This window comes from Mustela nigripes, chromosome 7 (genome assembly GCF_022355385.1).
Source record: "Mustela nigripes isolate SB6536 chromosome 7, MUSNIG.SB6536, whole genome shotgun sequence".
In the NCBI taxonomy this organism is placed as follows: domain Eukaryota; kingdom Metazoa; phylum Chordata; class Mammalia; order Carnivora; family Mustelidae; genus Mustela; species Mustela nigripes.
The window spans coordinates 116,716,855-116,739,729 of NC_081563.1; the positions used below are offsets into that span (position 1 = coordinate 116,716,855).

The 22,875-nt window shown below is 36.3% G+C and overlaps 1 protein-coding gene across 6 annotated transcripts in view; it reads left to right on the plus strand.

Annotated features, from left to right (window-relative positions):
- ITCH (itchy E3 ubiquitin protein ligase) overlaps positions 1-22,875 on the plus strand; it is a 129,594-nt gene that overhangs the window by 77,539 nt on the left and 29,180 nt on the right. For 5 of the 6 annotated variants that reach the window (XM_059406828.1, XM_059406830.1, XM_059406829.1 and 2 more), the window contains 6 exons: positions 5,189-5,346; positions 6,974-7,163; positions 8,374-8,469; positions 10,061-10,235; positions 14,580-14,649; positions 19,746-19,830. In XM_059406828.1, coding sequence (XP_059262811.1) covers positions 5,189-5,346; positions 6,974-7,163; positions 8,374-8,469; positions 10,061-10,235; positions 14,580-14,649; positions 19,746-19,830 — 774 coding nt within the window. The remainder of the gene's footprint in view (positions 1-5,188; positions 5,347-6,973; positions 7,164-8,373; positions 8,470-10,060; positions 10,236-14,579; positions 14,650-19,745; positions 19,831-22,875) is intronic. The other variant, XM_059406833.1, reaches the window with a different exon arrangement.

Below are 22,875 nucleotides of genomic sequence, written 5' to 3' on the forward strand. Positions count from 1 at the left end.
GAAAACCATTCTCTTATGAGAATTATATGACAGAAAGATTTACAGGAGATGTATACAGTTCATGGAAGAAGAAACTCAAATGGCTTCTAAATGAAATATTGTTGAACATTAATTTTTTTATTTACAAGATTAGCAAAGACTTAAAAATATTTACATACCTGATGGTGAAAAGGGCATTTTCATAACTAACTGATAAGAAAATACCTTTGAAAATATTTTTTAAAAAATTTAGCAGTTAGTATTTCAGTCTTCAAAATATTTGCATACTTTAACCCAGGTATTCTATTCTGACAGTCTGTCTGTGGGAAATAGAACCACCCTCCCCCCCACTACCACCACCAAAAGAAAAGAAAAAATGTTGGAATGAGGACATGTCTATATGTTATCCTATAGTCATTAGATATTATAAATGTTTTTGAATAATTTGGGGGAAGTGCCACATATATAATAAATAACAAAACAAACACAAATTTGCTCAAGGTAAGAAACATTTAATGATCACAGACACAGCCAATGAAATAGGACTGGCAAGAAATGGGCATCCATGTCTTAATGGGATTGATCTCCAGAATGTAGGATGGAAGGTGATTTTATAATTAGAAGCCGTTTTTCACTTTGAAAGAGTGGAAGTCTTTGGAAAATTAAAATTACTAAATATGTTAATTACATAAATACAAGAAATTATAATGAAGGAAAAGAGAATGAAAGAACAAACAGCTTTGGTGTGGCACCTGGCTGGCTCAGTTGGTAGAGCATTTGACTCTTGATCTTGAGGTGATGAGTTTGAGTCCTACATTGGGTATAGAGAGTCAATCAATCAATCAATCTTAAAAAAAAAAAAAAAAAAAGGACCAGCTGTGAAGAGCAATAGGATTGAGGAAATGTTTAGGTTGAGTAGTTTGATTATATTTGTGAAGTAAGAGGAAAGAGCTGGAAGAAGATGATGATGGAAGATATAAGGAGTGAAATGATGGTGGAAAGTCCTAGAGGATATAGGCTGAAATCAAGGACACAAATTAACCTTGAAGAAGTGAAGAGATTTCTTTTTCCCCCCAAAAAAGGAAACAAAGAAATGAAGGTGATTAATGGCACAGAGAATTTTTTATGATTGATTTATTATTATTTTTTAACAAGTTTATTCTTAAATATATAGCAGGATCTAAGATAAGACTTACTTTAACTATAGTTGACAATAGATGCTACAACAGACAGGGAATCCAGATGTTTAAACAGGAGTGGAATTAAGGAACACCATTTGTCTCAGACACAAGAGACAGCTTACTTTTCGTCAAATTTCCTAATTCCGTCTACGGCCAGGGGGCCCTTCTCTGCAGCCTTTGCTTTTAGCTCCTTGAGTTTTTTCTGCCCCTCCTCTGTTTCTGCTTAAGTGCCTTATCTTCCTTGTACATTTCCTTGGCCTGCTTCTTGGGCTACTTCAGAAGCTTCTGCCATCCTTGTGGCCGTACATTGTACCTGCTGCCCCTTCAGAACAGAGACGTTTAGACAGTTGAAGGATAGTGGATAATCATCATGTTAGAGAAAAGTCAGCATTGGAGCCATCTACAGATTGGGAAAGTGATCAAGAGTAGATTAGATCGGTAGGAAATGATTGATATCCAAGCAGTATGGGTAGTCCAGTTGAAGTTGTTAAATAAGGTCAACTGTAGCTTTTGTTGCCTCAGTCCCTAAAATGAGCATGCTTTAAGATTTAAGAAACTGATGTCTGCCAGGATAAGAAGATGGAGACTCAAGAAACACAATTTTAATTTCTTTTTGTTTTTTTTTTGTGTGTGTAGGTCTCTCTAATTTTACAGCACCTAGTAAAAGTCCTTTGCCTTACCAGATTACTATCAATTTTTTTTATTACTGTTAATTTTAACATCAGTACACCAATCCCGATGAATCCATGGTGTTCAGTTGTCGTAGTCCTCCATAACTTATAATTGTTTAGCTCCCAGGAGATCTGAGGTGTGATTTCTTCCTTTTTAACAGGGAAAAAAGTGCTCACTTTGGCAACATTTAACTAAGCAGGGGCAGGGAGAAAAGACTACCTTGTTAGACATTGGAAATGAAAACTTGGGGACTTTTTCTTACTGGGTACAGTGAAAAATTTACAGGGACCTTTTATAGAACAGACTGCCCCTTTAATTTGGTACTTTTTAAAAAACTAGTTTATTTACTCTGCTAAATTACACCTGATTTTGCCACCAGAACATTATCTGTCATTACGTCTTGGCCCCAGAGAACAGTAGTAGAAAAAGTAAAAAGTAAATGAAGATTAGTTGTAGTGGAAGGATTGCTTGGGGCTAGGGGATAATGGATAATAATGAAGGAATTAAAGGACCTAGGGGAAGTAGTAGCCTCTGGTGGAGCCCAAATGGGACTTGAAGGGAGCTGCTGAACTATGAATTTAAGAGGGGGTTAAAAGTCATAATGAGAGTGAATCAAAGATAAAGTAGGAGGCAGGTAGGAGTAGAAGGCTGTAGAAGGAGTAGGTAGAGTTGAAAATTAAAAGACATAGGAAGCAAGAGCAATTCTAACCAACAAGGAAATTTAACGAGTTGTCATATTTCCAAGTTGTCAGATAACTATGTTGAGAAACTGAGGCCAAGTTTTTAGAAGGGTAAAGAGCATGGATGTTGAAATTTTCCAAGCTTTTTTTTTTTTTTTTTTTAAATTTTTTTTTTTTTTTTTTTACAGAGGGAGATGACAAGCAAAGCAGCAGGCGGGGGTGGGGGGGTGCAGGCTCCCCGCTGAGCAGAGAACCCCATTCATGGCTCAATTCCAGGACCTTGAGATCATGACCTGAGCAGAAGGCAGAGGCTTAACCCACTGAGCCACCCAGGTGCCCCCAAAATTTCCCAAGTTTTTAATCCTCAACAAGAGAACCAGTTTTGCTACACCTTTGTAATAACAGATTTACCTCATGCCCTGAATGTTCCTACTTACTTACATATTCCTAAAACTTGACTAGCACTGAGGTACAAAGAGATTAAGTAACTGAGTTGCCTGGGTGGCTTAGTCTGTTAAATATCTGACTCTTGATTTTGGCTCAGATCATGATCTCAGGGTTGTGGGATAGAGCCCAGTGATGGGCTCCTTGCTGGGCATGGAGCCTGCTTAAGATTCTTTCTCCCTCTCTCTCTACCCCACCCCTACTCTCCCTCTCCTAAAAAGAGAGAAGTAACTTTTCTTTGGTCATGTAACTATAGAATTAGAGGGGCACCTGGGTGGCTCAGTTGGTTGAGCATCTGCCTTCGGCTCAGGTCATGATCTCCAGGTCCTGGGATTGAGTCGTATCTTAGTCTCCCAGCTCGGTGGGGAGTCTGCTTCTCCTTCTTCCTCTGCCTCTCCTCCTACTGTGCTCTCTCTATCTCTGTATCTCTCTGAAATGAATAAAACAAAAAATCTTAACAGCAGAGTCAGAAACTAGAAACCTTAGTTTCATAGTTTTGGTTCATTCTATCATTTGTTGTCTTATCTTTTAAAAAATATTGGTTCTTAAAAACATTAAGAACTAATTAGTAATCTATTGAAATAGTATGGGAGGCAATACTTAGAGTCTTAAAGAGGTATACTACTCAAAATGGGTTTGGAACTTAGCACCTAGGGGAGGTGTAGCAGTGTCAGAGCGGACTCTTCTTGCCTTCAGTTCATATTTTGGGGTGGCTTGGCCTTCTTGTAGGCAGTCAGCACTACCCAGGTGCTGACTGCCAATTACTGAACTGTTCTTCTATTCAAAGTAAGCATTTGAGGCACCCCCAAAGCAGTCTTGTTGTGTCCTACTATTCACCCAGATCACCTGAGGATCTTATTAAAATCCAGTTCTGATATAGTGGGTGCTGGGAGTGGAGTGCAAGATTGTACATTTCTCACCTTTTTTTCTTTTTTAAGATTTTATCTGTTACAGAGCATGCATCCAAGTGAGGGGAAGGGCAGAGGGAGAAGGGAGGGACAGGCTGACTTGGAGCCTGATGCAGGGCTCAGTTCCTATCCCACAACCCCAAGAACATAAACTATGCCAAAACCAAGCAAATGAGCCATGCAGGTGCCCCAAGATTGTGCATTTCTAATAAGCTCTTACATGTTACCCTTGCTTCTGTTCCAAAGACTACTTTGAGTCGAAAGGCCCTAAAGAACTTTAAGGCAACATAGTTTAAAAATGATTTAATTTTTTGTGCTGCCTCTCAATTTTAATTTCTTGAATTAAGTAGATTTTACTTTATTCAGTCTTATTTTGAAGGTCCAGTAGAGTATTAACACTGTGTAGTAGTTCGCTGCTTACCAAGTAGTAGATAGCAGTCTTAACTGAGGCATCTTCAAACCGGCTACATTCACTCTTTGCTTTCTAATTCATGGCAAGATCCCCCTGGGAAAAGGAACCAACTATATTTAGCTGGCCATAGTAGTGACTTTTCAATTTGACATTTCCTGTTGTTTTCCCCTTTCTTCTCTGTCCCTCATTTAATGCATTGGTTTGAAGAAATGATAACCTTTTTTTTTTAAAGATTTTATTTATTTATTTGACAGAGAGAGAGAGGGAGAACACAAGTAGGCAGAGAGGCAGGCTGAGAAAGAGGAGGAACCAGGCTCCCCACTGAGCAGAAAGCCTGATACAGGGCTCGATCCCAGAACCCTGAGATGATGACCTGATCCAAAGGCAGAGGCTTAACACACTGAGCCCACCCAGGCGTCCCAGAACAATAATTTTCAACATTTTGTATATCCGTTGCTGGGATGGAGAGAAAACATCTTATCTTTGGGATAAAAGTATTTCTTCTGCCAAAGAACAGTCAGCCCTATCCCCAAACTGAATATGTTAAGAGCCAATGGAAACCAGGAAAAGGATGGTGATATTAGCTGTGGTCATAATAAAATAAGGCCCTTCCTAAGACATTTGGATTTTGAGAATTTGATTCTGTTCTTGCTTATACAAGGCCTCCAAAGACTTTCTTGAAATCGGAATCACCTTACCTAATAGTTTTGAAGGCTCACAAGTGTTTCTGTGTGCTTTGGCAACCCCTCACTCTGTATCTGGGTGGGCTCTGAGGGTTGTATATAAGACTCTGCCCAAGGGCTATTTATGTATTTGGTAAAGCTGGCCAGAAATTTTAAGTTCTGGTCTTCTTATTTTTGTTAAATTCAAAGAGCATTCGTTTTCCGTTCCCTTTCGCCTTTTCTTACTCAGAACAAACACAAATGGATCAGATGAGCCTGAGGATGCAGGGGCTGGTGAAAATAGGAAGGTCAATGGGAATAATTCTCCATCACTCTCAAATGGTGGTTTTAAACCTTCTAGGCCTCCAAGACCTTCACGACCACCTCCACCTACCCCACGTAGACCAGGTACGTATTCCAGCACTAGGGATGTAGCTGTCAATACTGTGATTGTAAATAATGTTCTGTTTGGGAATTGACCTCAGGTAAGTGTCAAGAGACCCTTTTAGGTCAGTTTTCTAGCTGTATTTTTACATTTAAGTTTTGGCCAAGAATGATCTTTCTATAGGTAGACTAATATGTGCCTTTTCCCTAAGTTTTTCCTCCAGGGTGAAGTTCTTGAGGGAAATGCTTTATTAAGAATGAAAAAGAAAAATGAGAACCATATTTGCATTATTAAAAGTATAGGCAGTATAGAAAAGATAGCAACTTTTTGGCAGGGTTTATAATAGTGTGGACATAAGCATATCATATTGTCAAGGATCTGCTTGCTTATTTTCACTGTATCTTTTAAAAGACAGAAATGGCAAGTAACCCAATAATGCTAAATGATATTCACATTTTGAAGCAAAAATTATACAACAAATGAGCATATTTCATGTAGTAAAAATGTAAACATCTATAGGTAGAATACCCATTTTTCCCAATTACTCAGAATAGAATCTTTAGTATTTCCTTCTGTATGTAGACAGACAATATAAAATAATTAAACCAAACATTATTGGAAAAGTAAACTAGTTATCTACAAATCATTTTAGTAAAAAACTTTGTTTTTTATTATACATCTTCCCCCCTTTTTGGTAGAAAAATGTGTTAAAAATATATTCCTAGCCTTTATGATCATATACTACTTGGTCAAAATATTGGTGACTTCCCTGAGGAATTGTTATGTCAAATCTCTCTTGAAGACATAATATGTACTTTATAACAATTTGTAAGAATGCAATAGCTGAACAGATCTTCTTTATTTTATAAACTAACATCAAAAAATTGGTCTTTGATCTGCAGGGTTTCGTAGAAAAGACAGTTTTAAAAAATATGAAAAATTAGAAAATGAACTTAAAGTACCAAAGGGTATTAGTGCTTTCCTTTTTATTTTTTTTTTTTAAAGATTTTATTTATTTATTTGACAGAGAGAAATCACAAGTAGATGGAGAGGCAGGCAGAGAGAGAGAGAGGGAAGCAGGCTCCCTGCTGAGCAGAGAGCCCGATGCGGGCCTTGATCCCAGGACCCTGAGATCATGACCTGAGCTGAAGGCAGTGGCTTAACCCGCTGAGCCACCCAGGCGCCCCCTTTTTATTTTTTTAAGTAGCTTTTATTTCTTGTGGTATCATGAAATCAGAATTTGTATGTGGTTCATAATTAATAATGAGCCATTGGATAGATTGAACCTAAAAAGTTATTTTAAAAGTTTATTTAAGTAATTTTCACCTGCATATCCATATCTTAAATTTTCTATTTGTCATCTATCTACCTTTTTATTTTTATTTTTATTTTTTTTTTTAATTTATTTATTTGACAGACAGAGATCACAAGTAGGCAGAGAGAGGGGAAGCAAGCTCCCTGCCTAGCAGAGAGCCTGATGGCAGGGCTCGATCCCAGGACCCTGAGTCCATGACCTGAGCTGAAGGCAGAGGCTTTAACCCACTGAGCCACCCAGGCGCCCCTACCTTTTTATTTTTTAAAGTTAAAATTCTATCCTGAATTTGGAATTCTGAAAATAAAAGTTTGTTGTTTTCCACAAATCTTTTATAGCATCTGTCAATGGTTCCCCATCTGCCACTTCTGAAAGTGATGGATCCAGTACAGGCTCTCTGCCAACAACAAATATAAATTCAAATACATCTGAAGGAGCAACATCTGGATTAATAATTCCTCTGACTATATCTGGAGGCTCAGGCCCTCGGCCATTAAATCCTGTACCTCAGGCTCCCCTACCACCTGGGTAAGTAACTGTTTTTGGTTACTATTTGTTTGTTTTAGGCTTCTGCATGTTCTTACTAATAAGGACAATAATACTGAACTCCGTTCTTTAAAAAAAACATCCTAAAGCAGTGTTGATTGATTTTGGATATGCTGTGTCTAGAGTCAAACTGAACCAAAAAAAACTCGCCACATTAAAAATCCACACCCTCCCATTCCGGGGCAAAGGTTTTCTGTTGTTTGTTTTGTTTTTTAAATTGAAGGACTTTGGACAATAGAAAGTTAACCAATGCAATGTAATAAAATAGACACCTAATTCGTATTACTTTCTCTTTGAAGGAGGAAAAAAACCCACTTTTTAAAATAAAATTTTCCCATCATAGAGTCATTATAGCAAAGTAATAATAATTTAAGAAACTGAGAAAATTCGTACTCATGACCCCATTTTAATCTCTACTAATTATTTTAAAAATTAATACTCTAGTAGTTTATGTACATATATACATTGTGGCATTCAGTTAATCCAGAGCTTGGAATCTAATTAAAATTAATTGCTTGATAAATTAAAAAACCCTCATGGTGAAACTTTTGGGTGCTAAACAGATACTATTTGTGGGTAGTTGGGCCATTTTCCTTTTACGAAACCTACATGGGAAACCAAAATAGAAAATTATTTGTGCAAGGGATTAGCAAACAGAAACTTGTGCTCTCCAAAGTGATTGGTACTTCTAAATTGTGATGGTTCATTTCTGTCTTCTCTTTGGGAATTAACCCATCAAGGAGACTAGAATACCCAGACTGATTGTGTCTGTTAGACTGTACAGAGACACATCTGACAAAATCTTAAGTCTGATTTCAGTTCTTCTAGAGCACACATAGTGTTTTGCCTTTCAGTTAGCTGAGTCTTTCTTCAGATTTCAAAACATTAATCACAGCATTTTTTTTCCCCACCAAGTCTTGCATATGCCATGATCAGATTGAGCTAGACTTTGTCTCCTGAGTGCATGTACCTCAAATCTCTTCAGAAATATAAGGCACCTCTTGAGCAGATATTGCTGCTTTGACAGCACTCTGTCATCCTCAGGATAACATTTTTTTACTTTATTCCTAACTTCTTTTGATACTTTCTTTAGATATTAACATGCTTTTTTGCCTTAATTCTGTAATATGATCATATAAGAGAAGATAGCAAAGATAAGTGCTTTATCAGTTTTTTAAATTTTCTGTTTAAGTTGGGAGCAGAGAGTGGACCAGCATGGGCGAGTTTACTATGTAGATCATATTGAAAAAAGAACAACATGGGATAGACCAGAACCTCTACCTCCTGGGTAAGTATCTGAATTAAAGAAGAAGAAAAGTAATTTATTCAGAACTATAGATTATATCTGTACAGAATCTTCCCTATATTCCTACCTTTCCTCTTCCTTTCAGTCTTTTCCAAAGCTTCCACAAAGCATCCACTTTGTGTTGTGGTAGGTGCAAACTAGAAAGGAGAGAGAATTGATTGAACATGATGAATGATTTATTTTTATTCATTTCTGACCTAAAGAGTCCATAGGTCTTGCTATTTCCGTGTTTTCCTTTCTGTATTTTACCTGGCTCAAACCATAGGGTTTTAGAATTAGTTTCTTCAAGAGTAATTATTTTAATTTAATGGATTAATTTTAGTTAGTTTTAGATTTAGATTAATTCTAATTAATTTTAATAAATTAACTCATTAATTCTAATGTAACTGAATAAGAATTGTTATAGCCCCATCATATATATGAGATAAATTCCCTATTATATAAGAAACTTTAATATATAATATTGAAGTCATTGCAGAATAGTTGGGGAATTAAAGTCTGTATTAATGCATGATGTTAAGCATTTAACATTTACATTATAGAACATGGAAGAAAATATTTTTATTCAAGGGATGTCAGTAGCAAACATGGGGAAATATTTACTCTTGCTGTAATCTCAAATATACACTTAAAAGGTACTGTTTTACTTACTAATTAGCAGACAGTATCCAGTGTTGGTGAGTTTGTAGAGGAACTTTATCACATAATATTGCTAGTGGTGGTATAAATTAGTTGCAATTCTTACAGAAAGTATATATAACTATAGTAATGCACATACCCTTAGTAATCCTGTCTAGGAAATTTATCCCAAAGAAGTAATGCAAAGGGAGAAAAAAAATTGATGTATTAAAGGTATTTATTATTTTACTATTTATAATAGAGAATATTGGAAATAACCACAAACAACAAAGTAGAAATCAACAAGTTATTGTTTTAATGTTTACTTAATATTATGAACCCATTTGAGGGGCACCTGGGTGGCTCAGTTAAGCAACCAGCTTTTGATTTAGGCTCAGGTCATGATCTCAGGGTTGTAAGATCAAGCCCCATGTCAGGCTCCCTGCTCAGTGGGGAGTCTGCTTGAGATTGTCTCTCTCCCTCTTCCGCCACCCCCTGTGTACTTTTCCTCTCTCTAAAATAAATTTTTTTTAAAAATACCATGCACCCATGATCAGTTGTTGTAATTTTATGGGAAAAGTGCTTTTTGACATCTGTGAAAAGCTGTATGTACAATTCTGTCTCTTCCTATTAAGATTTCAACAGTCAAAAGAACATCGGAAAGAAAATGGGAGAACTTTTTTCTTAATTACTATTTGAGACTTAACCACTAAATAAGCATTGTATTTTTAAAACTTGATACATCTTAACTTTTAAGAAAAGAAATTTTTAAAAGCATTTCTTTCGTGTTCACTTAATGACCATTTAAAAACATATAAAATAGAGTTCAGGTAAATCAAAAGTAATTTAAGGTAAAATCTTACCAAACCTGCACCAGGGCCAAGATAAAGTCCTGTTCAATTCATATCTGTATCACAAGTAATTACTGAATTAGGTTGTTTTTGTCCTGATTTAGCTGGGAACGTCGGGTTGACAACATGGGACGAATTTACTATGTTGACCATTTCACAAGAACAACAACGTGGCAGAGGCCAACATTGGAATCCGTCCGGAACTATGAACAGTGGCAGCTCCAACGTAGTCAGCTGCAAGGAGCAATGCAGCAGTTTAACCAGAGATTTATTTATGGGGTAAGCAGCCTGTTATACTATAAACTTAATAAGTATTTGTTTTTAACCTTTTTTTTTTTTGCATATGAAATGTTAAGTACTAAAAGATAAGAGGGCACCCAGTTGTTGCTGTTGATATATACTATATTTATATCTTGTCTTGAGTATTCTGTGCATGTGATCTATTCTTACCTCTTCGAAAACTTCTAAAGTTCAACCTCCTTTGCTTTGTTAATGTCAAAAATAAAAAAGGAAGTTAGGACAACTTAAAATCCATGGACAAAAGGATAATAAAAATAAACCCAAGTGGTTTGAAGACAACTAAGACATTTCTGAATTTAATGCTCCCTAGTTTGGCAGAATATTTGAAGGTTTGGCTCTAAGAGCACCTGACTATTAAGTGGTTATATAGAACTAGTGACAGAATTTAATCACTTTGTAACATGAAAGCACAGTTTACCTAATTAATTGGTGCGCTGGGAGACTAAGGAAATTTAATTCCTTATATGATTATGCTAACTATGTACTCTGGCTTCAAAACTATATTATCTTTGGTATGCAGATATTTCCTTTTAGAAATGGTTTAAGGTTGTACATATTTTTCTTCAGAGTAATACTGCAAAAATAGCTGTAAGTTCACCAAAATATATTAATGTTTTTTTAATGCAATCATTGGTGCTAGGAATTTTATAGTCTCTCAAATCATAAAGTATTACAGATCCTTTCTCTGAGGAAAGGAAAATAGTCCTTGGAGAAATATGATTCTGGGGGCCAAACAAAAGGGATTTGTTTGAGCATTATGTAGAACTTAAAACCAAAGAAAGTAAGGTCTTCAAGAGTTCAGAACTGACCTCCATTTTCATCTCTTCCCCTCCACCACCATTGGTATCATCCCTGTTAGAATACATCAGATTACATTTCTGTCCTCTCTGAGCATTATTTCCCCTTTTCTCCATACTTTTATCTATTTCTTGGATCTAATCACCATAACGGTTTCAGACACTGATTTAACCAAATTCTTCTTTATCACCAGCCTTCCCTTCACTACCTAGTTATGACTAAGATTCTTTCATATAACAGTTTTTCTTGCCACTTTCTATAGGCAGCAGTCATTATATTTCTTCCCAGTGGTTTTAGAAGTGAAATTAATTTGTCTCTTGCCTACCTGACCCTACCCATTTTTTTTTTCCTATGCAGTTTTACATCTTCCCTTCTTTCTAAATTATAATAGCTTTGATATACCTGGCCAAATTTCTTCTAGGGTTGAATGCTAGTTTGCCTGCTTCTTTAAAGCTATTTTCCACATAGGTGTTCAGTGGAAAGAACATGGGCTTTGGAGTCAGACACATCTGGGCTTGAGTCCTGATAACACAACTAATTTCTCTATATGACTTTGAGAAAGTCACTTAACCTCATCAGGGCTCATTTACTTTATCTGTTTAACAAAATTTCCTGAGAGGAATTTTTTTGAGGATTCTATAAAATAAAGTTCCTAATATGTTTGGCACATATTTTTGGATGGATAGAAATGTTAGTTTTCATTCCCTCATAGTTTTCATTCCCACATTGTAAATGTGCTCTTTTTCTTAATATTTCAGTACATCATCTTTAAAACATTGTTTTGAAACACTGGTTTAGCATGTATTTCCAGGGCACCAGCAGTATATATTGCTTCATTGTAAACTTTACCAATTTGATACTCAGAGTCTTTGGAACCTCCTTTGAATTGCAGCCTTTTACCTTATTGTCCATGGTTTTTGTTGTTTTGTTTTATTTTTTATACTCTTATCCAAAAATAATCGGACCACTTTTTAAAATTCTTCCACTTTGTTCTTGTTATAGAATGTATTTTAAATCATAATTTAAACAGCCTATTTTAGTTAACCTTTAAAATAGCTGGCAGTATTAACTGAATTAATGAATTAAGCATTCTTTTTTTAAAAATATTTTATTTATTTATTTGACAGAGATCACAGGTAGGCAGAGAGGCAGACAGAGAGAGAGAAAGAAGCAGGCTCCCCACTGAGCAGAGAGCCCAATGTGGGGCTCAATCCCAGGACCCTGGGATCATGACCCGAGCTGAAGGCAGAGGCTTTAACCCACCCAGGTGTCACCCAGGTGCCCCTATGAATTAAGCATTCTTAACTATCAGCTGCTTAAAAAGTGATGGGGTGGTGGCGTATTGCTAAGAAAGTCTATTTTATAAAGTGGTCTTTGTTTTCCTGGTTATAGGTCAGTAGACTCTCATACACCGAGCTTTTTTTTTTTTTCCTTAAGTGGGCTCCACACCCAACGTGGGGCTTGAACTCACAATCCCAAGATCAAGAGTCATATGCTCTACTGACTGAGCCAGCCAAACACCTCTACACCTAACATTTTTAACCTCAGAATGGAAATGGTTGATGTTGGAACACTATAATTGCTCTTCCTGGCCAATGGCTTCAATGTGTTTGTCCCCAATTTACTTAACCAGGGAAGAGCCTTGGATCTTGGGCTTGGGCCTTAGAATATTACCCCAATAGTTTGTTATATGCCAGACTTTTCAGACCTGTTCCATAACCAGTATTCAAACCTTTTTATAAGTGTTTATCCCTGGTCTCTCTGCTCTCAGTGCTTTTCATAATTATGTCTGTCAGGAGGAGCAAGGCCAGTTCTTGATAGGTCTGTCTTCCAAGAGTTGTTTAATCAGAGATAGAATGTCATATCCTTTAAAACTTTCTTTCTTTCTTTCTTTTTTTTTTTATCAGAGAGAGAGAGGGAGAGAGAGCGAACACAGGCAGACAGAATGGCAGGCAGAGGCAGAGGGAGAAGCAGGCTCCCTGCCGAGCAAGGAGCCCGATATGGGACTTGATCCCAGGACGCTGAGATCATGACCCGAGCCGAAGGCAGCTGCTTAACCAACTGAGCCACCCAGGCGTCCCTCCTTTAAAACTTTCAATCATTTACCCAGTTTCTGTAATAAGTCAGTGACGTGGGAAAAAAACACCCAGAGACAATAGGGGGAACTGCTATAGATTGAGACTTGAGACTCAACCAAGTGTAATGGGAGGACTTTGAATTTCGACTTGAATGAATAATCATAGGCATTTAATTAGTGACCAGATATTAGATGATAAAATTAACATAGATTCTTTGCTAGGTATGCTTAACAATGTTGTGGTTATAGAAGATGTCCACAAATTTTAGAAAGACATGCTAAAATATATAGGGGTGAAATAACTAAATGATTCAGCAAAGAAGAGGGGAAAAAAATTTGGCAAAGTCTTAATACTTGTTGAGTCTTGGTGCTGGGTACATAGGGTTTACTTTCCTTATTTTTTTTTAATATTTTTTCCATTAATAATTTTTCTTTTAAAAACAGTTAGAAAATGGGGCACCTGGGTGGCTCAGTTGGTTAAGCAATTGCCTTTGGCTCAGGTCATAATCATGGAGTCCTGGGATGGAGTCCCACATCAGGCTTCCTGCTTGGTGGGGAGTCTGCTTCTCCCTCTGACCCTACCCCGTCTCATGCTTTCTCTCTCTCAAATAAATAGATAAAATCTTTAAAAAAAAAAAAAAAAAGCAGTTAGAATCTATTATTTACTCATTTTATCTTACTAAAGGGGAAAGGGTTTAACCAAATCTTCCCGAGAGACCACATGTTATCTCCACTTTATTATACATTTAAACCAGAACATACCCATTAACCCTACATGGTCACTATGACCTTTGCTTCTCTTATTTTAATGGTTGAAAATGGTTTCCTTTTTTCTAACCAGACTTTTGTCTCTACCAATGTGGTCATTAGAAATAGAAGTTTAAGAAATCTTCTTTACAGATCTGTATTTATCTACTCTTTACAACTGAAATTCTTTTCTTTTCCTCATCTGATAGCCTCTTCTTCCTACTCCAAAGGGTTGTGGAAAGCAACCCTTTCCACAATATTTGTATATACCCCATGTTTTGTATATGCTGCTTCTTTTTGAGTTAGAAATACAAGGTTAGTCTCAGCCATCTGGTGACTCTGAGTACTGTGGTTTATAAATGACTCTTTGGGGATTTATGTATTTCTCTAATTTACTGAGTTGTGGCTGAAGAAGAAAATGATCTTTTGAGGATAAGGATTACATATTTGTAATATTTGAATTTCACATAATTTCAAGCATTAATGTTTACAAAGATTTTTTTTTCCCTCCAGAGCGTATTGGCATATATCCATTAACTGTGTGACATATCTCTAAGACGTGAACTCTGTAAAAGTGTGTTACATTGCACATGACCAGGGAAGACTGGTAACCACCAGAGCTCATAACCCTTGCTTTCAAGGTTCTAATTAGGTTGTTCATTATTTCACCTTTTTCTTGATGATGTTGTTATTCTTTTTAGAATCAAGATTTGTTTACTACATCACAAAATAAAGAATTTGATCCCCTTGGTCCCCTGCCACCTGGATGGGGTAAGTCCCGTGATTTTTTTCATTGCATTTGTCATTTTAAAAATCAGGTATTAATGGATAACAGCCTGCTCTTGCTTGGGTGAATATCTGGGAAGTTTTTGGGGTGTGTCAGTTCAATTCAGAGAGCTAAACAGGTATTAAATTTCCCAGAAGTTCTAAGTTGATTGTCTTATTACAATTAATTTTTACTGGAATTCAAAGTTAATTTACTCTTTTAAAGTTTAAAAATATTTTGGGCATTTAGCAATAAAAAGAAATGGATGGTTAATACACAGAACATTCTGAATGGACCTCAAGGCGATTATGTATAGTGAAAAAAAGTCCATCTTAAAAGATTATATACCGTATGATTCAGTTTATGTAATATAGTCAAAATGACAAAATTAGAGAAATGGAAAACAGATTAGTAGTTGCTAGGAGACAGAGCTAGTGGCAGGTGGGTGCAAATACAAGAGGTAATATAAGTAGTTCTTGTGTGGCGGTGAAGTAGTTCTGTGTCTTTGCCATGGTAGTGATTATACAAATCTACACATATGGGATAAAAGTGCATAGATTATACATTCACATTAATGAATTTAGCTTAAAATTTGGTGAAAATTAAATAAAGTCTGTAGTTAACAGTAATATACCAGTGTCACTTTCCTGATTTCATTATTGTACTATGGCTATATAAGATATTACCATTGGGGGAAACTGGTGAAGGGTACATTAGATTCTTAGAATAATTTTGGAACATCCTGTAATGATTATTTCAAAATTAAAAGCTTAAATATTTTTACCACATTTGTGCTTCTAAAACACTGTTCATAGTTTGGTTGAGTTGATGTAATTTTGAAACTACAGCGGAAGGGGAACATGTTAGGGTAGGACTTTGTACTTGGGTATGTTTTGTTGTTGAGTACATTTATCTTAGTATTAAAATTCTATAAATAGATTTTACGTACCCTACCAGATTTTTGTTTTATGGTAATATGTGAATCCTAGCACAGTAGCAAATTTTCAGAATAAACAGCAATATAGAAGTAGTTTTGTATGGATGTCAAAGAGAGTATAGAAAGAAAGAAACATGGGGTACCTGGGTGGCTCAATGGGTTTGAGCCTCTGCCTTTGGCTCAGGTCATGACCTCAGGGTCCTAGGATCGAGCCCCGCATCAGGCTCTCTGCTCAACGGGGAGCCTGCTTCCCCCTCTCTATCTGCCTGCCTCTCTGCCTACTTGTGATCTCTCTCTATCAAATAAATAAATCTTTAAAAAAAGAAAGAAAGAAAGAAAGAAGGAAACAGCTAAGTAAAGCCAGCCATGGAACTAGTTGAAGTTTTGTCTTCAAGAGTGCAAATATTTTATAACTTGGGGGTAAAATCAGAAAATGATGTTTCTAGATAGTCTGAGAGGCCTTGGTACCAAGATAGATTGCTCTAGCATTACTTTATTGAGGAATGGAGAAAAATTGATGTGTCCAGGTCACATGAATCTGGGCAGTATATGATACTGGACATAAAGTTTGCCTTTGAGAAGTCCCATTGCCCTTTGGTTATTTATCCTTAACACTCTGTGAAACAAAGAGGTAAAAAACATGATAAGTAATACTTAACAATTGTTATTGTTATTAGCATGTAATAAAGGGAGGGCATTTGAAAGTCTTCACCAAAGCTTGGTAATGTGATAAGGAGTCTTCTGTGTTAGAGTCAGAGGAGTATGCATGGTTGGTATGAAGTAACTTTAGAAAAGGGAATGTTGCCTTTATATAAAGCATATTGAACCAGGCCTGTCAGATTGCTTTTACTACACATGGATGGTTTTCCCAGCTTTATTTCTAGAATTGTTGTATGTCTGTATTACAGAGGAGAAATTAATACAATTAAAGGATGAATGTGAAGGTCATGTATTATTCTCTTAATGACCAGTGAGTGACCAGGTAGCTTTGTCAGAAACATGGACCTTCTCCAGACCAGTTATAGGAAAAAATTACCGCTTGCTCATTAGAAGTATGAATTGTAGGCTGTGTTGCCTTTATGCAAAAAAGCTTTTCCCGGTACTTGGATGACTCAGTCTCAAGTGTCTGCCTTCAGCCAAGGTCATGATTCCAGGGTCTTTGGATGGAGTCCTGCATCAGGCTTCCTGCTCAGTGGGGAGTCTGCTTCTCCCGTTCCCCCTGCCCCTCTGCCCTGCTTGTGCTGTCTCTTTCTCACTCTATCTCAAATAAAATCTTTAAAAAAAATTTTTTTTAATTAAAAAAAAAATTCCTGCAAGCTCCGGTGCCTTCTGTATTTATTATTATTTACACATATAAATATATATTATAAATATATTTATTATTTAGTTATAATTAATATTTATTTGTTATTATAAATAATAATTTATTACTATTAGGATCTTTCTCTTTTTTCCTAACATTAGCCAACAACTCTTCCCTGAAAATTGCCTCTAAAGACCCAATCCCAGCTTACCCATGTTATGAGACTCTTTCCTTATTTTATATTCTGCTTATTTTTAGGTTTCACACTTCTGAAGTTGAAATGTACATCCCTTCCTAAATGAGTTCATGATTACCCTGTTACTTAGACTAAGCACTGCTTTATGACTCTCTGCCTTTGGGGCACATGTCTTGTTTGTGGAACCAGTGACAACACTGGTACTGTTACAGACAAAAACCTACCTGACATGTCTTCAGGATTTACCCAGGAAATAAAACCCCAATTCATAGCACATGTTTACATTCTGAAATAGACAGCATTATTTTTGTGACACAGTATGTTATTTATTTATGAATGAATCAATGAGAAGGCTTTATGTGGGGCTTGAACTCACAACCCCGAGATCGAGACCTGAGCTGAGACCAAGACTCAGATACTTAACCGACCTAGCCACCCAGATGCCCCTCCTTTCAGGCTTTATATGCTAGGACTAGACATTACCACCTCACAAGCTGACAGTGAAGAATTTTTAATACATGCAAACTAAAGAGGCTGGAGAACAAAAAGTGTTTTTGGTTCAACAGTGTAGTCTAATAGGGCTTTGTATACCTGGTTTTACCCATCAAGTATAAAAATATTTTCTCCTTTTGAGAGTTGCTGTGAAAGAATACATAGAACAGCAAGAAGTTTTTACTGTTTTATTCATCAAGTCAGGAAGGGCTCTGATCTGCATTCCCTTTGCTCTTCAGTAATCTCAGTATTGTTTATCATGTGACTTTTTTCAATAAAAATCAGCTCTATAGTCACAGTACTTCCTCTCATTAAAAGCAGATGAGCCTTCAGTTTGCAAGTGCACCCACCTTTTGAAATTTTGTTTCTCACAGCTTCTTTCAAGAAATGTTGGTATCAGCAGTATATACTTAGAACATACATAGAAAAGAAGTTTTCTATTGAATTTATCCAGCTTCACGTTAACTTTTGAAGAGAAAATCTCTGGCCCTGAAGTCTGAACTTACAGATATGCACTTGGTATTATTTTTAGATTATAAAAATTACTTGGATAGAAAAAAATCAGTTTCTGCAAATATATTTTAAAATTTTAAATTTAATGTGACTGCCCAGAATATTAACTAACATTATTACGTAGCTGTAGCACTGTGGATGCTTCTTTTTACCTCAGAAACAGACTTAAAGTTGGTTACTTTTCACACTCAAGATGCCATGACCAGTGAAGCCAGTGTTAATATTCACAATGTGTCACAAAATGCAGAATCCCATTTATCTGTATGTTACACATACTTGGGGTTCTCTTTCCATTATGGCTCAAGTGATGTAAATAGCTGAGATGTTAGGATGGGGTTCAGGATACTCGCCAGTATATCCATTCTAACCTCCCATATTACCACTATACTCTAAATAATGGAATTAGTGCTGGAGATAACAGTTGAAAGTTACCAAATACTAACTTGACATGGCTATATAATTTGGCTTAAGACTTGTCCTGCAGTAGCTTGCTCAGAGAAAGATCCAAAGGATCTAAATAAATGTTTTTTGAAAAATAGCTACCAACTTTTCAAACCGTAAGGGATAAAAAAACAAAAACAAACAGAAAACAAACTTGATCAGCTTGGAATTAACCTTAAAATTTTATTTGAAATTGCTAATTTTTAGAAACTATCCTTTTAAAAATATTGGGATCCATTCTATATTCTTCGTTACTTCACTTACCTCATTGTGAAACATCTAAAAAAATTCAGTTATAGAAATTATCTTTCGAAGAAGAATTACTTGGTAATGGAATAGAGAATTCAGTGGTTTAAAACAACAAACTTAATATTAAAATTTCAAGGACTGACTCTTCTTTTATTAAAAGAGAAAATGATATCTACATGTCTCCTAAACCTTACTGAGAAAGCTCAGGAATTCAGGGGAAATTGTGTAGAATGGGAATAAGAAAACAAGGAGAATTCTAAAGCAAGAGGTAGATGGAGGAAAGAAGCTGCAGTTTCAAAGGCAGTAAACTAAAGAACTGAGCCTTTTGCCCACCCTTTGTATAAAAAGGTTACTTTAGATATTTAAGATTTGGGAACTGAGTATATTAGGGAAGAGGATATATTTTGAAACAGTGTCTTCTCTAGTTGAATAATACCTAGCATATAGCAAAGAAACAAGTTGTATCCCTCCCCCCATTGTATTTTAAGAAAGGAGGTGATGTGGTATGCCAAAAATGGCTGAAAGAGACCTGACTTTCCATCCTGTCATTATTACTCAATTCTGAGATTTGGGGCAGATCACTTAACCTGTCCAAGTTTCCCTATCATGAAGATGAAATGAAACTATCTACTCCTGGGACTAATATTAAAGATAAAATGAGGTCATGTATGAAAAGTTAAAATGTTAATTATTCTTGCTGCCTTTGGTTAGATTGAACAAAAAGGTCCTGTAGGCAGGACATTGTGAATTAAGTCTGTTTAGCTTCTAAAATGTAATAATATTTTAATAGGTCTAGCAGGTATATGAATTTAAAAGTGAAAGAATAAATCAAACCTCTTAAAGTTGTGATTTGGAAGCTATAAAAATCAGTGCAATAAGAAATGGGAAAATTCAGCACATTTTATTTTAGTTTGTGGAAGAAGACAATGCCAACCCTAATGCTTTGCCTTTTTTTTTTTCTTTCTTTAAGAGAAGAGAACAGACAGCAATGGTAGAGTATATTTTGTCAACCACAACACTCGTATCACACAGTGGGAAGATCCCAGAAGTCAAGGGTAAGAAACTTTCAGTTACTAGTATATAGATAATCTCATGAAGATTGTACCCTATTTCTGACTCAGTTACGGAAAAAATCAAGTTACTGGTTCTTCCCCCAAAGTTCTTAAACATTACTCACCCATATACTTTAGAAAGAAAAAAATTACACTGTTATTATTGTATATAAAAGATGTGGGTTTCTTGAGAGTACAGGAAAAAAGTCATTGGTTCATACAAATATACTATGTATTTAAAAATTCCTATTTATTATTAGTAAGTCCAAATTAATAGCTCTAACACAGGTTTTGCAACCTGAGATCACTAGAGAAAATTCAGGGGATACGTGGCTTAAGAGGGAATAAACACAGATTCAGTTATATTAACTTTTACCTGAAATCGAGTGTTCCCATCCATTCTGATCGTAAGCTACAGCCATAGTGGAATTAGCAGTGCCTTGGACTCTCCTACCAGTAGAAATCATACGTTTTTTAAAATAGCATTTTGCAATTGTTGCAATTATCTCAAAATATACTTTACACATATTGCAAGAACTTGCTAGTTAATATATTGACAAAGAGACACATACTATTATTACAAGTTTTCCTTTTCATTGAAGTATAATTAACATAAGGTATTATATTAGTTTCAGGTGTACAATTGATGATTTGATATTTATATACATTATGAAATTATTACCTAATATATCTATTTACCCTCTGTCACCAAAGTTATTACAGTATTACTGGCTGTATTCCCTTTGTTGTACTTTATATCCCTGTGACATTTATTTCATAATTGGAAGTTTGTATCTCAAAGACAAGTTTGTTTTTTTAATGTTTGGTAACTGTGTATATACTTGCCCATCCTTCCTTCCTTCATTCCGAGTGAGGGAGCAGAAGCAAGGGGAGCAGCAGAGGGAAAGGGAGAAGCAGGCTCCCCACTGTGGGGCTTGATCCCAGGACACCAGGATCACGACCTGAGCCAAAGGCAGACACTAACCAGCTGAGCCGCCCAGGCACCCCTACTTGCTTTTCTTTGTAGCATTATGTAATAGTACTTATATTAGTTTGTTAGAGCTGCCTTAACAAAGTACCACAAATTGAGTGGCTTAAACAATAGAAATTTGTCTAATAGTTCAAGAGATTCAGGAGGCTAGACGTCTAGAATCAAGGTATAGGCAGGGCTTTGCTCCCTTCGAAGGCACTAAAAGGATTTGTTCCATGCCTTAGCTTATATCCATTACTATCGTGGAACAGAAACAATGATCCTTATTGAAGATATAGAGAAATTGGGGAACTCTCCTGCATTGCTGGTGGGAATGTAAAACAGTGCACAACTGTGGAAAACAATTTGATGGCTCCTCAAAAAGCTAAACATAAATTAATGTATCCAGCAGTTCTCCTAGGTATACCCAAAAGAAGTGAAAGCAAGGACTCAAACACATCCTTGTATACTGACACGTTCATAAATCGTGTTTATTGACAGTAGCCAAAAGATAGAAGCAACTTACGTGTCCATCAGCAGATGGATGGATAAACCAAATGTGATGTATACATACAGTGGAATATTATCCAGCCCTAAAGAGAAAGGAAATTCTTTTTTTTTTTTTTTTAATTAACATATAATGTGTTATTTGTTTCAGGGGTATAGGTCTGTGATTCATCACGGACCTATAGTGAGTACACAGCACTCCCCACAACTCATACCCTCCCCGGTGTCCATCACCCAGCCACCCCATCCCCACCACGCTCCACTCCAGCTTCTGGTAGTTTGGTTTGTGGCAGCATAACTGCAGTCTTCACATAGCATTCTTCAGGTCTGCAAGTGTCAAGTGTCCAAATTTCCCCTTTTTATAAGGACTCCAGCCCTATTGGATTAATGGCTCACTGTACTCCAGTATGATCTCATCTTAACTGATAATGTTTGCAATGACCCTATTTCCAAATAAGGTCACATTCTGAGCTCCTGATGGTTAGTATATAGGAATCTGTGGATGAACACAATTCAGCCCATAATAAAATCTAATACTGTGCATTTATCAGAACACCAGAAGGTTCCATTCTGCAAGGAATTTGGCAAGCTGTAAAGTTGGAGAGCACTCTCCCCAAGAATTCCCTCACTTTAGACATCAACCACAAACTGGGAGATCCCCCCAAATTGCTATCACTTCAGACCAACTGGGTATGGACTTAGGGGTTCCCATAACCACTTTCAGGTTTGATAACTCATTGAGAGACTAGAGCTCACTTGAAGCTTGTTATACTCACAGTTACATTTGTCATAGGGAAGGCATACAAATTACAAGCAGCAGAAGGAAGAAATACAGGACAGAATGTGAGAAGGTCCTAAATACCCAGAATTGCTATGGAATAATATGTGTGGAGGATTAGCAACCAGCAAATCTCACCTCTTACATCCAGAGTTTTTATTGGGGCTCCATTATGTACTGCTTGCATTTCTAACCTTTAGTCTCTAGCTCTGTCCCAGAGTTTGAGTTTGAGAGTTTGAGAGTCAGTGTCTAGTTACTCCAGAAGTTGCAGTTGATGGGAGGTGTCCCAAAGCCTCCATCATAAATCACATTGTTGACTCTCTGGTGTTCAAAGTTCCCAAGCAAACAGAGGTATTCCCGACATGCAGGACATTCTAGAGGCCTAGCAGTCACCTCCCAGTAACAGAGGGCAGAGGCCACACCTCTCTTTTGATATGATTAATTCTTCACACATCCCTTGACTCAAAGTTAAGTACCTTTGTTCTAATAATACGGTTTAAATTTAAAATCTGCTTCTGGATACTAACGTCACATTTTTTATGTTAATATTTAATTTAAATATATTCAGTATCCCTAAAAGGAAGAAGAATTTCAAAGGTAACATTTTAAATTGCTCTTAAAACTCTCTCGAAGGACAGAATGAACTATGTCACCTTTCTGTAATTTACTATTATTTTTTGTTCCCCCTTAGACTTTTAAAAGGTCAGAGCTGAAGTGAGAATCGTATCAAGACAACAGTTTGTTACTGAGCTTATCTTGAAAACAAATTATAACAAATAAATGTTAACTTTTG